General features: G+C 38.1%; 1 protein-coding gene across 7 annotated transcripts in view; it reads left to right on the top strand.

The window, feature by feature from the left end:
• Nucleotides 1–15,116, top strand: part of Gpat4 (Glycerol-3-phosphate acyltransferase 4) — a 39,276-nt gene that overhangs the window by 13,614 nt on the left and 10,546 nt on the right. For 5 of the 7 annotated variants that reach the window (XR_012960201.1, XR_012960200.1, XR_012960199.1 and 2 more), the window contains 6 exons: nucleotides 3,762–3,891; nucleotides 5,958–6,082; nucleotides 6,663–6,799; nucleotides 7,817–7,922; nucleotides 9,964–10,200; nucleotides 14,979–15,094. Coding sequence is in view for 4 of the 7 variants with exons in the window: in XM_076133474.1 (XP_075989589.1) it covers nucleotides 3,762–3,891; nucleotides 5,958–6,082; nucleotides 6,663–6,799; nucleotides 7,817–7,922; nucleotides 9,964–10,200; nucleotides 14,979–15,094 (851 nt within the window). In the remaining 3 variants the exon portion in view is untranslated. Of the gene's footprint in view, nucleotides 1–3,761; nucleotides 3,892–5,957; nucleotides 6,083–6,662; nucleotides 6,800–7,816; nucleotides 7,923–9,963; nucleotides 10,201–11,798; nucleotides 12,033–14,978; nucleotides 15,095–15,116 lie in introns of all 7 variants that reach the window. The other 2 variants (XM_076133475.1, XM_076133473.1) reach the window with 1 other exon arrangement.

Genomic DNA, 15,116 nt, shown 5'->3' with positions numbered 1-15,116 from the left:
ACTTCCATACTTATATTATAAATGCGAACGTAACTCTGTCTGTCTGTCTGGTTACTCAATCACGCCTAAACTACTGAACCAATTTGCATGAAATTAGGTATGGAGATATTTTGATGCCCGAGAAAGGACATAGGCTACTTTTTATCCCGGGAAAATGACGCATTCCCGTGGGAAAATTCAGGTAGCGGACGAAGTCGCGGGTAAAAGCTAGTTATTTATAATACACACATCACTTGGAAAAGTCATTTTTGGTTTTCAACCCTAGACTGTATACGACTGTAATACTAATTAAAATAAATTTAACCCATTATTGTCCCACTGCTCGGGTCTCCTCCCGTAATGAGGGAGGGGTTAGGCCTTGAGTCTATCACGCGGACCAATTGCGGGACTTTGCATACCTTCAAGAAATGTTCTAAAGAACTCTCAGATATGCAAGGTTGCATCACGATGTTTTTCTTCATCGTTGGAACAAGTGATAATTATTTCTAATACACACAATTTAGAAAAGTCATTGGTGTGTTACCTCGATTTCGAACCTGCAACCGCTTGCATGGGAAGTGCCAACTTATACCACTCGGCTATCACTGCTCAGTTTCTAAAAAAAATTCTCATTGAATGTACAGTGACGTCATTTCTATGTTATTCTTCTGAATGTTTACGAAAACATAATTTGCATACAATTCGACTATGTGTGATAATTAGCAACTGAACAATAAGATTTGATTAATGAGACGCTAGATTTCTGCACGTGAATAAATATTTATCTCGAAAATAAAGCCCAAATACTAGTTTGCATACAGAGTTTTACTCTCTGGCTTTTCCTGTATATAATTGCTAGAGACTGCCCGCGACTTCGTCTGCCACCTGAATTTTCTCATGGGAATGCGTCATTTTCCCGGGGTAAAAAGTAGCCTATGTCCTTTCTTGGGTATCAAAATATCTCTATACTAAATTTCATGCAAATTAGTTCAGTAGTTTAGGCGTGATTGAGTAACAGACAGACAGACAGACAGAGTTACTTTTGGCATTTATAATATTAGTACGGATGATGATGAGTGCCATATACGTTTTGCCAAACAAACGATTAATCTCGACTATAATTAATAAGTTCATTTATTTCCAAAATAAAGTATCTGTATCAAACAGGTCACCGTCAGCTGTATAAGTCGAGTCACTGATGTTATACATTCTGTATGTTGTATACCTCCAGCCGCGAACTGCGCATACAACACTCTCTACTAAGTTACACTATGCCCTATTCATTCATACGCCTCATAATATAGGACAGGAAAATTGTTCTAATAATGAACTTTGTATATTGATAATATTATTTGTACGTATGTTGGTCAAAGTTTAAAGTAGGTAATTAATATGCAAGTCACATATGCGATGCGTTTTGTTTTCATACTAATTAGTTATTTATAAATTAACATTAGAGGCTGACTTGCAGGAAAGTAAATTCCTTAAATCTATACTAATATTATAAAGCTGAAGAGTTTGTTTGTTTGTTTGTTTGTTTGAACGCGCTAATCTCAGGAACTACGGGTCCGATTTGAAAAATCTTTCAGTGTTAGATAGCCCATTTATCGAGGAAGGTTATAGTCTATATATCATCACGCTACGACCAATAGGAGCAGAGCAGCAGTAAAAAATGTTACAAAAACGGGGAAAATTTTGACCCATTCTCTCTTATGTGACGCAAGCGAAGTTGCGCGGGTCAGCTAGTTAATACATATAGAGCAGTGATAGCCGAGTGGTATAAGTTGATACCTCCCACAATTGGTCGCAGGTTCGAACCCGAGGCAACACACCAATGACTTTTCCAAGCTATGTGTGTATTAGAAATAATTATCCCATGCTCCAACGGTGAAGGAAAACATCGTGAGGAAACCTTGCATGCCCAAAAATTAGTTTAATACGTTTATTGAGGGCATGCAAAGTCCCTAACCTGCACTTGGCCAGCGTGGTGGACTCAAGGCCTAACCCCTCCCTCATTACGGGAGCCTTGCCCAGCAGTGGGACATTAATGGGTTAAATTTATTTATTTATTTTAATAGAGGCGCCCATAGCCAGTTGTGCTCACCGGTCGGTAAACAATCAAACTAAAACTACTTTCTTGCAAGTCAGTCTCTCAACTGGCTATGAGCGTTTCTACTAAGTTGTTATTCTATATCAAATGATTTAAACCATGTTATGTACTTGCACCGTGTCGTAAGTGTCCCGACCTTACGGCAAGGTCAGATGCGCGTGCGCAGAACATTACTAGCTCGTTTACTTTATATCTTAGTGATGAGATTTATATTACGACTCTATTGTGAAGAGTGTAGGCAGAGACACGTGCTAATATTGTGTTGGTAGTTTCATCTTTTAGGTAAAAATAGTGTTAAATTTAGTAAAAGAGAGTATTCTTTTGCTTTCAGATAATTAGACTGTGGTTAGGTCAATCTATTGTGTCACCCATTCAAATTGGGTAGTTGAGGTTAACGAAAAATTCTTAAACTTGTACTCGTAAAAGGTTCATCTAAGATGCTCAGGCTGTGTAGTTTTTGGTACATAACGTTGAAATTGTAATTATAACAGACTGAAACATTATTAGACACTCGTTTAATATCAACGAAAATACGAAACTGTGACGTCACTATGTCGTATTTCTATACTAAAATGTGTGTTTGACATTTCATAAAGAGTAGTTGATTTGGCTGATAGTCTAGTCTAAAAAGGAATGGTATCCTAATCCTTTTATTCTGGTTTTTATTTTCCATTCTATTCCAAACTACTGGGCTTGTTTTTTGTTTTAATTTCTTTTTTTATTTGTTTTTTTAAGATATTAGACTGTTTTTTCTTTACGGTGGGAATTCCACGCGTACGAAGTCACGGGTAGAAACTACCGTAGTAACAAAAGTCATTGTTCTATTAATCTCATTTGTATGAGTAATTATTTGATTACAAATAGTATTTAACCCATATACGTAGTGTACAAAGTTGTAATACATATCGGTGTATGTACAAAGTACAAGATGCTTCTAATGTTATAATTAATGCTTATTTACTTGATTAAAGTCCAGTTTTACGGCTTAAATAAGTGTTGGGTATTCTATCCGGTAGATAAAGTAACAGTTAAGGTATGGAAACTATCGAAATTCCGCCTGATTTAATCTATACTAATATTATAAAGCTGAAGAGATTGTTTGTTTGAACGCGCTAATCTCAGGAGTATTGGTCCCATTTGAAAAATTATTTCAACGTTAAATAGTCCACTTATCGAGGAAGGTTATAGGCTATATATCATCACGCTACGACCAATAGGAGCAGAGTACCAGTAAAAATGTTACAAAAACGGGGAAAATTATGACCCATTCTCTAATATGTGTCGCAAGCGAAGTTGCGCGGGTCAGCTAGTAGATACTAATACACAAGTGGGTATTGGATTGGAAATAATGACCACTTGTTATAACGGTGAAGGAAAACATCGAGATGCAATTGGCTAGTGTGGAGAATTGAAGTCGTAAACAGTAGTCAGAAGCTTGAAAGTCTGACAACCAGTCTTACTTAGTATCGTGTTATAACCCAGGTAACTGTTGTGGAGGTCAGATAGACAGTCGCTGCATGTAAAACACTGGTATTCAGCTGCATCCGGTGAGACTGGAAACCGACAGAAACATAGTAGGAAGAAAGGCTAGACTGATATACTAATTTTAGATCTCTGATAGAGATAAAAATGTTTTTTTGCTTTATTTTAACAATAATTCTGTTATTTCCAGTATGGCAGACAGCACATCGAGGTGGCCAAGAAGGAGGCCCGCAGCGACAGCTCTGATGAGGAGGAGGAACCTCCGGTCCCTGATGATAAACCACCCTCAGCCATCATCAAGGAGAATGGCAGTATTAATGGTAAGACACATGACAGGATACAATCTAAACACTAGGTCGGGGAAAAAGTCTTTTCGCTTTATAGTATGTATGAACTTGTAATAAAATCTTTTCTCTACATAAAAAGCTCGATATTTGGGTACCTCACGAGCGCACTGAAAGAAACCTAATGAACCGTGTACTCATTTGTGATTCTTGAAGCCAAAGAGATTTTATTACAAGTTCATACATACTATAATGCGAATAGACTTTTTTCCCCGACCTAATATAATATACAAAGGTGACCGACTGACATAAGCCCGGTTTCTAATGTACATTTATCCGCAGTTTATCTATACAATAGCGGTAAAACTCATACAAAAAAAACGCTATTGAATAGATTAAAAAAATTATTAATTATTATGGAGAGAGATTGACTGAATATATAGTTCCTAAATTATTTAATAACTTTGAATTGCTCTGAGCAGAACCTAGGTTAAGTAAAGAATGTATAAAAACAAGGCTCAGGGACTTATTGCTAGGCAATAAAGACGTCACTATAAGTGAAGTTCATGGCCGTGAGCAAATGATAGTAAGAGAAAGAAAGCTTTGATTGTACCTAATGTTTGTTTAATTGTAACTTTAATATTTAGATATAAGAACTTTATTAATTTCTTCTATTTTTAAACATAATGCATGCATACATGTACATAATAACATAATGTAAACGAGCGTATCTCGCCAACAAGCTGTGTAGCTTGGCGAGGAGAATACATGTAAAACATTATTTTGTACTATTATATGAATAAATGATTTAAAAAAAAAAAAAAAAGATAAACTACCGCTAAATGTACTCAGAAACCAGGGGATAGTGATCTATTAACTCACAGCACAAACCACTGGGTAGATCGGGCTGAAATTTGGCATGCAGGTAGATGTTATGACGCAGGCATCCGCTAAGATTTTGATCAATTCTACCACCGAGAGGATAAAATAGGGAATGTAAGTTTGTATGAAAAGTCTGTCCTAAGTCACAAACCACAAAAGCTAGTTTTATATAATATATTTCATAACGAAGAATAAAAATAGGAAACAATTTTCAAGAGTAACAAATGAAATCTTCAATTGAATACTTAACAAGTTTTCTCGAAGAAATTGTAAATATCATTTCGCATGTTACAAAGTAATTTGCTAGAAATCAGTTTTTCTTATTATCTGTAAACGATTTTGCGTCATTGTGTACGTAAAACATTGTATTTTTGTTATTTTAACTCCGTTTTACTATGCATTTGTTACTGAAGATGTGAAAAACATATTCTTGACTAGATTTTGCACTGTGGATTCACGATAGATTCATATTAATATTATAAACTAACCTGCCGACCCGTGAAACTTCGCTTACGTTACATAAGAGAGTTCATAATTTATAATTTTCCCCGTTTTTGTAACATTTTTTACTGCTGCTCTGCTCCTAACGGTCGTAGCGTGATGATATATAGCCTATAGCCTTCCTCGATAGATGGACTATCTAACACTGTAAAAATTTTTAAAATTGGACCAGTAGTTCCTGAGATTAGCGCGTTCAAACAAACAAACAAACAATCAAACAAACAAACTCTTCAGCTTTATAATATTAGTATAGATTAGTATAGATTTAGTATAGATACACAGTTATGCCCGGTTTCTGAGGTACATTTAGCGGTAGTTTATCTATTCAAAAGCATATTTTGTATGAGTTTTAAGGCTATTCAATAGATAAACTATCGTTAAATGTACCCCAGAAACCGTGTTAGACGAGTACAAGTCACCTCTACAGCATCACAATAGCTGAGACGCTCATAGCCAGTTGCGCTCACCGGTCGGTAAACGATCTGTGGGTTAAGCAACTGTTGGCGCGGTCATTCTATAGATGGATGACCGCATAGTGGTATTTGAACTGGGCGTCTCCGTGCTTCGTAGGACACGTAAAAAGTCGGTCCCGGTTGTTGTCTATTAAGATAACAGTCGTTAAGCCACATCAAAGGCCTTCGGGCGGCTTGAACAACTTTGACACTAGGTTGACCACTGACCGTACGACAAACATCACAATATCTTCCATCTGTCTCCAGGTACCAAGATGACTGTGATAGAACGGCAAGAGATCCTCGGTCCATCGCCAGAGCTGAACTATAAGAGAAGTTCCAGCCAGGAGCGGGTGCAGAATGGACACAGGACTGACCAGCCTAAGGGGGAAGTAAGTAGAACACTCTATCAAAATCAAATCATTTATTAATTTAGGTCAAGTGCTGACACTTATGATAGTCAATGATACAGAGAGTGAATTTACCGCCAGTTCGGAAGGTAGAGCCAATGAGAAGAGCTGCCAACAAACTCCTGGCCACTCTTTTTAATCGCCAAATGATTTTAACAATATTTATGCTGGTATGAAACATTGATGATGTAAGTAGCTGCTACCTATTGTTCCTTAACTATAAACTTAATAAATTTAACTCATTAGTGTCCCACTGCTGGGCAAGGGTCTCCCTCCCGTAATGAGGGAGGGGTTAGGCCTTGAATCCACCACGCTGGCCAAGTGCGGGTCGGAGACTTTGGACGATGCTTTCCTTCTACGTTAAAACAAGAGAATTATTTGTAATACACACATAACTTTGAAAAGTCATTGGTGTGTTGCCTCGGGTTCGAATCTGCGACCACTTGAGTGGGAGGTATCAACTTATACCACTCGGCTATCACTTCTCTTCATCACATTAATTAAGGAATCACATAGGCATTTTTTAAAAACTAGAATATTAAAGAAATGATGATCTTTCCAGAACAAAGTGGATTTCCACCTGTCCCACTGCTTGGACCTGGTGAAGGCCGGCATGGAGTCCATCATCGAAGACCAGGTCACCTCCGTCTTCGAGGCCGAGGAGTTGAGGAGCTGGAACCTACTCACTAGAACTAACAGGTACATACATACAAACATATATTATGTACATACATACATACGGACAGACATACATACGGACAGACATACATACGGACAGACGTACATACTATCACCTATACCTGAAAATTCGAAGCTCATAAGGTTAAGCAATTCTTGGCGCGGTCATTCTATAGATGGGAGTTCTATGGATGGACCTTTTGTGTCGACATTACAAAGATGAGTCACTTTGTGGTATTTGAACTGACCGTCTCTATGTTAAAAGTCGGTCCCGGTTGTTATCAATTAAGATAACAGTTGTTAAGCCACGTCAAAGGCCTTTCGGGCGGCTTGAACAACTTTGACACTAGGTTGACCACTAACCATACGATTAATAGTAAAATAGATATAGATCTTTAAGATTTTTATATTTTCTTATTAGTAATAAAATTATTTTGCTTTTATAACCATGAATGTCAACATTTCGAACTTATTTATGTCTAAATAAAATGCTTTTTATACAAAAAATATAAACAAAAATTAATTTTATTTGCAGACTTCATGGAAGTAATGAGAAGTTAGTATTATAATAGTTTTTAAAAGCAATTACTTCATATATCGGCACGATAAATAAAAATTAAAAAAATAATTAACCCATTACTGTCCCACTGCTGGGCAAGGGTCTCCTCCCGTAATGAGGAAGGTTTTAGACCTTGAGTCCATCACGCTGACCAAGTGCGGGGACTTTGCATACCTTCAAGAACTGTTCTAAAGAACTCTCAGGCATGCAAGGTTGCATCACGATGTTTACCTTCACTTTTAGAACAAGTTATAATTATTTCTAATACACACATAACTTCTAAAAGTTATTGGTGTGTTGCCTCGGGTTCGAACCTGCGACAACTTGCGTGGTACTCATCTATATAAGTATGTATTTAGAAGTATATAAGTGTATCAGTTATTTGGTTACAGTACAAGCTCTGCTTAGTTTGGAATCAGATGACCGTGTGTTAGTTTTCCCAAAATTTAATTTTTACTTAAATAATATTTCTTTTTCAGACAATACGAGTTTCTAACATGGCGATTGACAATCATTTGGGCTATGGGTTTTGTAGTACGATATTTCTTCCTACTACCCTTGAGGATCATGATATTTTTCATAGGGGTGAGTTTTTTCAAATAATATATAGACTAACTTATTATTAAACGTTGTGTAAGGTCTGAAGTTTGCTACAAATATTTTTATCGCCATTAGTAAGCCAAGCCGGGCGGCAAAACCGAATATCTATATTAATAACTAGCTGACCTGCGGGCTTATCACGTGTCTCAGTTGACAACTAGTATACGTCAAATCTATGGTCACTATTCAGTACATTGCTGCTTCGACGTAACGTACTAATCACTATAATCTAAGGGAGAAAACAATGGACAGCATAGTGGCTTTCAAATGGCTGTCAACTGAGATACGTGATAGCCCCCCTGATAGTTGTCAGGAGTTCGACCTCCGTGTCACGGATTACAGCCGTCGGTCCGTGTAATCGCTCGTCGCACTGACACACTCGCTTATATGCCTTGATCACGCCTACCGAGTGGCTGAGCGAGACAGTGGGGTCGGCCGAGTACTCGGTGTGTATGAACACTACGACGAGTGCATGGCCGAGCGCTCGGCCGAGTTATTTGGCGAGACAGCTACTCGACCCCTGTTCTATTTGCTAGGCCGAGTATCCACCCCCGCGCTTCCCCGCACTGTCTCGCCTTCACACTCGGCAGGTATAAACATGCACTCGGCCCTTTCCTTTCCTTCAATTCTTGTGCTAGGAGCGGTATGAGCAACTTTATGCAATTTTTAATTACCGTTTTTTGATCCATCTCCTATGCTGAAACTGAACAGACTGCCTACTCGACGCAAAGTTCTTAAAATACGTGTAAACACGTACTCGCTCAGCCAACTCTCTCGGCCTAGTATCATTATACTGTCTCGCCCGACCACTCGGTACGTGTGATCAAGGCAATAGCGCGAAAACTATCGAAACTACACTCGCTTCCCGCTGATCGTCAACTCGTTTGTTTCTAGTCCTACTCGTTTCTCGTTCATCGTTGGCGGTGGGACTGCCTTAAGGGGTCATAATTATGACCTCTGGATAAATTAATTGTTATGAACAATCTATACTAATATAATAAAGCTGAAGAGTTTGTTTGTTTGTTTGTTTGTTTGAACGCGCTAATCTTAGGAACTACTGGTCCGATTTGAAAAATTCTTTCACTGTTAGATAGCCCATTTATCGAGGAAGGCTATAGGCTATATATCATCACGCTACGACCAATAGGGGCGGAGTAGCAACGAAAAATGTTACGAAAACGGGGAAAATGTTGACCCATTCTCTCTTAAGTGACGCAAGCGAAGTTGCGCGGCGCGGGTCAGCTAGTATATATTATATGTATACGAGACAAGGGTTCAATTCCCGTCAATGCTATGAATATTTGGAAAAGTAAATCATATAATAATTTAAACAATAATTCTGTGCAGATTTTTTTTTGTTCCTGGGTTCGATTCCCCGGTCAATAAATGTTATTTTTTTGTGTTTTTTTTAAGCTTTGTGTGGTGGATAAACGACAAAATCTCTATACTAACACTTGCCCAGCAGTGGGACATTATAAAAATATATTTTAAATACTAAATTTGTGTTTATTCTTTTCTATAATCTTTCTTTTGTGTATAATTTTCTTTTTTTCTTTTACTAACTGTATGTTATCTAGTGGTTAGGGGTTACAGATAAAATGTATGAATGTGGATGATGTGTTTGAAATATGATTTTAGAAAGATTTATGTATAGTATCTGAGGTTAAGTTACGCTTGCCGGGGTTGTACTGTGGATGGGTGACCATCTTATACATATCGAGTTCCTCAGTGTTTCGGAAGGCACGTTAAATTGTTGGTTCCGGCTGTCATTTTCGAAGATCTTTGACACAAACAGTAGTCAGAAGCTTAAAAAGTCTTGACAACCAGTCTTACTTAGTATCGTGTTATAACCCAGGTAACTGTGTTGAGGAGGTCAGATAGACAGTCGCTCCATGTAAAATAATAAGACTGGAAGCCGTCTTCAACATATTTGGAAGAAAGGCTAAGCTAATATAAGCTTATATAGTCAAATGAAAAAGATAAATTTAACCCAGTCAACTATTGATGTTGAAAATTTTGTACCCAGGTCATAGTAATGGTACTATCTACATGGCTCTTGAGCATGATACCATTTGATGGTCTCCGCGGCAAGTTAGGCAGGATCTCTTACATGACATCGTTCCGTATCCTGGTGCGCAGTATCTCCCTGGTAGCCACCTTCCACGATGAGGAGTACGCGCCCAAAGGCAACGGCTTCTGCTGCGCGAACCATACTAGTGTGATAGATGTCGCTATATTGAGCAACAAAACCTGCTTCTCACTGGTATTTTGATATGATGGGATTTTTTTGGTGTCGTGGGATTTTCGGTGTGATGGGATTTTCGGTATCGTGGATTTTTGGTATGATGGGATTGTGATTGGATTGTATGTGGTGGAGAAATGGTGTAAGGGATGCGGACTGTTTTTTTAATTGTTTAATAGTAGTAGGCTTGCTCGTTATTAAAATAAGTTTAACCCATTTATGTCTCAAGTGCGATTATCTCCTCGCAGAATGAGGGAGGAGTTAGGCGTTAGTGGCTCGCCCCCTATTACATGGGACTAACATTGTTAATGGCGAAACGTGAGTGTATTTCATACACCGTCTATGCCTTAGTTTATAACAGGCTAGATATTGATTTAATTTGATTTAGTATTTTTTTTATGTAAGTCCGCATTTCTAAAGGGAGTGTAGGATTAATAATAACAATGGAATGGAATGGATTATAGTATTATTGGGATGGTTGAATGACATAAGCACGATTTGGGACAGTCCAATTTCACTTATATACCATAAAGAGTGGTTCTAAGTGGTCTCTTAGGTAAAGGTAAACGCTCAGTGTGTTAACTTGTACATTACATAGATGTAGGTGCAGTGTTTCAGCTGAGCGTCTCCGTGATACAAGTCACCGTTGCTGTTTATTAACAGTTCACGATAAACGTACCACTTTGACACTAGGTTGAACACTAACCATACGTGAGATAATCTGAGGCGCCCATAGCCGGTTGCCCTGGGTTAAGCGACTGTTTTTGCGGTTATTCTACGGATGGGTGGTATGATATTTGAACTGAGCGTTTCCGTGCTTCGGAGGGCACGTTAAAAGTCGGTCCCTGTTGTTGTCTTTTTCGATAACAGTCGTTCAGCCACGTCAAAAGCCTCTCGGGCGGCTTGAACAACTTTGACACTAGGTTGACCACTAACCATACGATATGAAGTGAAATTGGACTGAAAATTGCTATATTTATATACTAAGGTACTATAAGGTGTGAATGTGGTATTCATGTTATCATCACTTCTCTCATTTTCTCATTTCATTTGTGTCTGTCCTGTTTCTGTATGTCTATTGTAACCATGTAACGTTTCAGGGTCATATTGTATCGATGTTTTTGTGTTAAATGTAGGGATTTTAACGCTGTTTTTGTTAATATTAAATTAATGAGTTATATTTAAAATGAAGTGTTTTAAAGCGTTTTGTAATGAAATTAGTTTATTTAGTTGAAAAATTTTAAATAATTTTTGTACGAAATTAGTTTTTTTAGTTATTAATTGTTTGGTCTCTGCCTACCCTTATGGGAATGAGGCGTGAAACATGTTACTATTAGTTTTTTGGATTACAAACCTTTTCTTATCTTTGTTCGATTTTGATAGAATTTCATCAAAATCTGGAAAAAAATCATTATTGATAAAAAAATCGGCATTAGAAATTTTGACGTAGTTTTTGATGTTGCTATACACAAACATAAAAATGTTTTTTGTACCGGTATTTTTTTTTATATATATTTTTTCGTTTTAGTATATAAAAACAGCGCTAAAATCCATACATTTTACCTTACAACTAAAACATGGTTACATTCATGGTGTTGTTCATTGTCCATTGTCACTAGGTATGGTGGCTGATAGCATGTACGGCTTGCGTGGGCACCCTCCCGGACGGCAAGACGAAACAACGAGTCAACTACGCGGTCTCAGTCATGTGCTTCAACTTCCTGTCGCGGTGTATATCGTCTGTGGTCACGTACCATGATACGCATAATAAGCCGAAGAGTGGGATCTGTGTGGCGAACCACACGAGCCCTATAGACGCGCTTGTACTTATGTGCGATAACTGCTACTCGCTGGTAAGATTTTAACAAAAAATTACCCCGACCCTTTGGGGAAAATTTACCCTAAATTCGGAGAAAAATTTCCCAATTCAAGGAGATTTACCCCGAATTTGGGGAAAAAATTACCCCGACTCTTTGGGGAAAATTACCCCGTTTTGGGGTAATTTACACACATTTTGGGGAGAATTCTGACGATATCAGGAGAGTATCAGGTGGTCAGTCATATAGAGTAAGTATGTATGTTATAAGAGTACAACGAGTCAACTACGCGGTCTCAGTCATGTGCTTCAACTTCCTGTCTCGGTGTATATCGTCTGTAGTCACGTACCATGATACGCATAATAAGCCGAAGAGTGGGATCTGTGTCGCTAATCACACGAGCCCTATAGACGCGTTAGTGCTTATGTGCGACAATTGTTATTCATTGGTAAGTTTTTCAAAGAAAATTACCCCGACCCTTTGGAGAAATTTACCCTAAATTCGGGGAAAATTTTCTTGTTGAAGGAGATTTACCCCGAATTTGGGGAAAAAATTACCCCGACTCTTTGGGGAAAATTACCCTGTTTTTGGGTAAATTACCCACATTTTGGGGAGAATTCTGACGACGTAAGTATGTATGTTATAAGAGTACAACGAGTTAACTACGCGGTCTCAGTCATGTGCTTCAACTTCCTGTCTCGGTGTATATCGTCTGTGGTCACGTACCATGATACGCATAATAAGCCGAAGAGTGGCATCTGTGTGGCGAATCATACGAGCCCCATTGATGCATTAGTGCTTATGTGCGACAATTGTTATTCATTGGTAAGTTTTCCAAAGAAAATTACCCCGACCCTTTGGGGAAATTTACCATCATTTCGGGGAAAATTTTCTCAATTTAAGGAGATTTACCCCGAATTTGGGGTAAAAATTACCCCGACTCTGTGGGGAAAATTACCCTGTTATGGGGTAATTTACCCACATTTTGGGGAGAACTCTGACGATATCAGGAGAGCCTGGTGGTTAGTCATATAGAGTAAGTATGTAAATATGTTATAAGAGTACAACGCGTCAACTACGCCGTCTCAGTCATGTGCTTCAACTTCCTGTCTCGGTGTATATCGTCTGTGGTCACGTACCATGATACGCATAATAAGCCGAAGAGTGGGATCTGTGTGGCGAACCATACGAGCCCTATAGACGCGTTAGTGCTTATGTGCGACAATTGTTACTCACTGGTAAGTTTTTCACGGAAAATTGCCCCGACTCTTTGGGGAAAATTACCCTGAATTCGGGGAAAATGTTCCCAATTTAAGGAGATTTACCCCGAATTTGGGGAAAATTAACCTGATTTTGGGGAAAATTACCCCGTTTTTGGGTAATTTACCCACATTTTGGTGAGAATTCTGGCGATATCAGAAGAGCCTGGTGGTCAGTCATATAGAGTAAGTATGTATGTTATAAGAGTACAACGCGTCAACTACGCCGTCTCAGTCATGTGCTTCAACTTCCTGTCTCGGTGTATATCGTCTGTGGTCACGTACCATGATACGCATAATAAGCCGAAGAGTGGGATCTGTGTCGCTAATCACACGAGCCCTATAGACGCGCTTGTTCTTATGTGCGACAATTGTTATTCACTGGTAAGTTTTAAACAAAAAATTACCCCGGTCCTTTGGGGAAATTTACCCTAATTGCGGGGAAAATTTTCTTGTTGAATGAGATTTACCCTAAATTTGAGGAAAAAGTTACCCCGACTCTTTGGGGAAGATTACCCCGATTTAGGGTAAATTACCCACATTTTGGGGAGAATTCTGACGATATCAGGAGAGCCTGGTGGTCAGTCATATAGAGTAAGTATGTATGTTATAAGAGTACAACGCGTCAACTACGCGGTCTCAGTCATGTGCTTCAACTTCCTGTCTCGGTGTATATCGTCTGTGGTCACGTACCATGATACGCATAATAAACCGAAGAGTGGGATATGTGTGGCGAACCATACGAGCCCTGTTGATGCGTTAGTGCTTATGTGCGACAATTGTTATTCACTGGTAAGCTTTAAACAAAAAATTACCCCGACTCTTTGGGGAAAATTACCCCAAATTCGGGGAAAATTTTCCCAATTAAAGGAGATTTACCCCGAATTTGAGGTAAAATTTTACCCCGGTTTTAGGGAAATTACCCACATTTTGTAGTAAGCAAGCTTGATTTTTTTGAGAATATTTACCACAAATATCCTGTTAGCTGATTGTCCAGAGCCTCGTGGGGTAAAAATGAGCCAAAGGGTCATGTAAGTAAGTAAATATTAGTACAGGTAAATTTTTATACATATTCTAGGGTAAATCTACACATTCTGGAGTCTGGAAAAAACTTTAGGTATGTACAGGTCATATAATAACCCTCTTATTCATAAACACACTATAAACCAATTTTAGTTAAAAATCTACTACAATATGTTTTCTCTTTTTCATTTCGCTAAGGAGTGAAAGAAACAAAACACTATAAGCCTTTCATTACTTCATATATTTTTATGAATAAGAGGGTTATTAGTACGTTATTAATATGGTAAAAGGTATAAATATAATATATTTCAACATTGGTATGTTCAATCCATGCTTACTCACTGGGTTATAAAGTTATATCATATTGGTTGTGCATGATAAATTAAGTAATTATTAACCAACTCCAAAAATATTTTTTTGATGATTACTTCAAAAAATTGTACCCGAGTTCAAATCCCGGGAGCAAGTCTATGTTTTTTTGTTTATTTATTTAATAATTTCATAGTAAAAGTAAATAAAATTAATATTTCAAAGCAATAACTATTCCTTCCTTTGGTCGTCCCAAACCTGTTATTGAGTTTCTAATAGAAAATTTTACTAAAAAATTACATCTACCCTCAAATAATTTTCAAATACGTTTGGATACAAAATGACACATCTCCTAGACTCATTTCATACAGTTGTAATATGTATATTTCAGATCGGTCAGCGTCACGGTGGTTTCCTAGGGCTCCTGCAGCGCGCGCTCGCTAGGGCTTCGCCCCACATTTGGTTTGAACGCTCCGAGGTTAAGGATAGACATGCAGTTGCTAGAAGGTGAGAACATCCTACTAATATT

The sequence above is a fragment of the Anticarsia gemmatalis genome, chromosome 29, assembly GCF_050436995.1.
Source record: "Anticarsia gemmatalis isolate Benzon Research Colony breed Stoneville strain chromosome 29, ilAntGemm2 primary, whole genome shotgun sequence".
Lineage (NCBI taxonomy): Eukaryota > Metazoa > Arthropoda > Insecta > Lepidoptera > Erebidae > Anticarsia > Anticarsia gemmatalis.
This window is presented reverse-complemented; position numbering and strand designations above follow the sequence as displayed.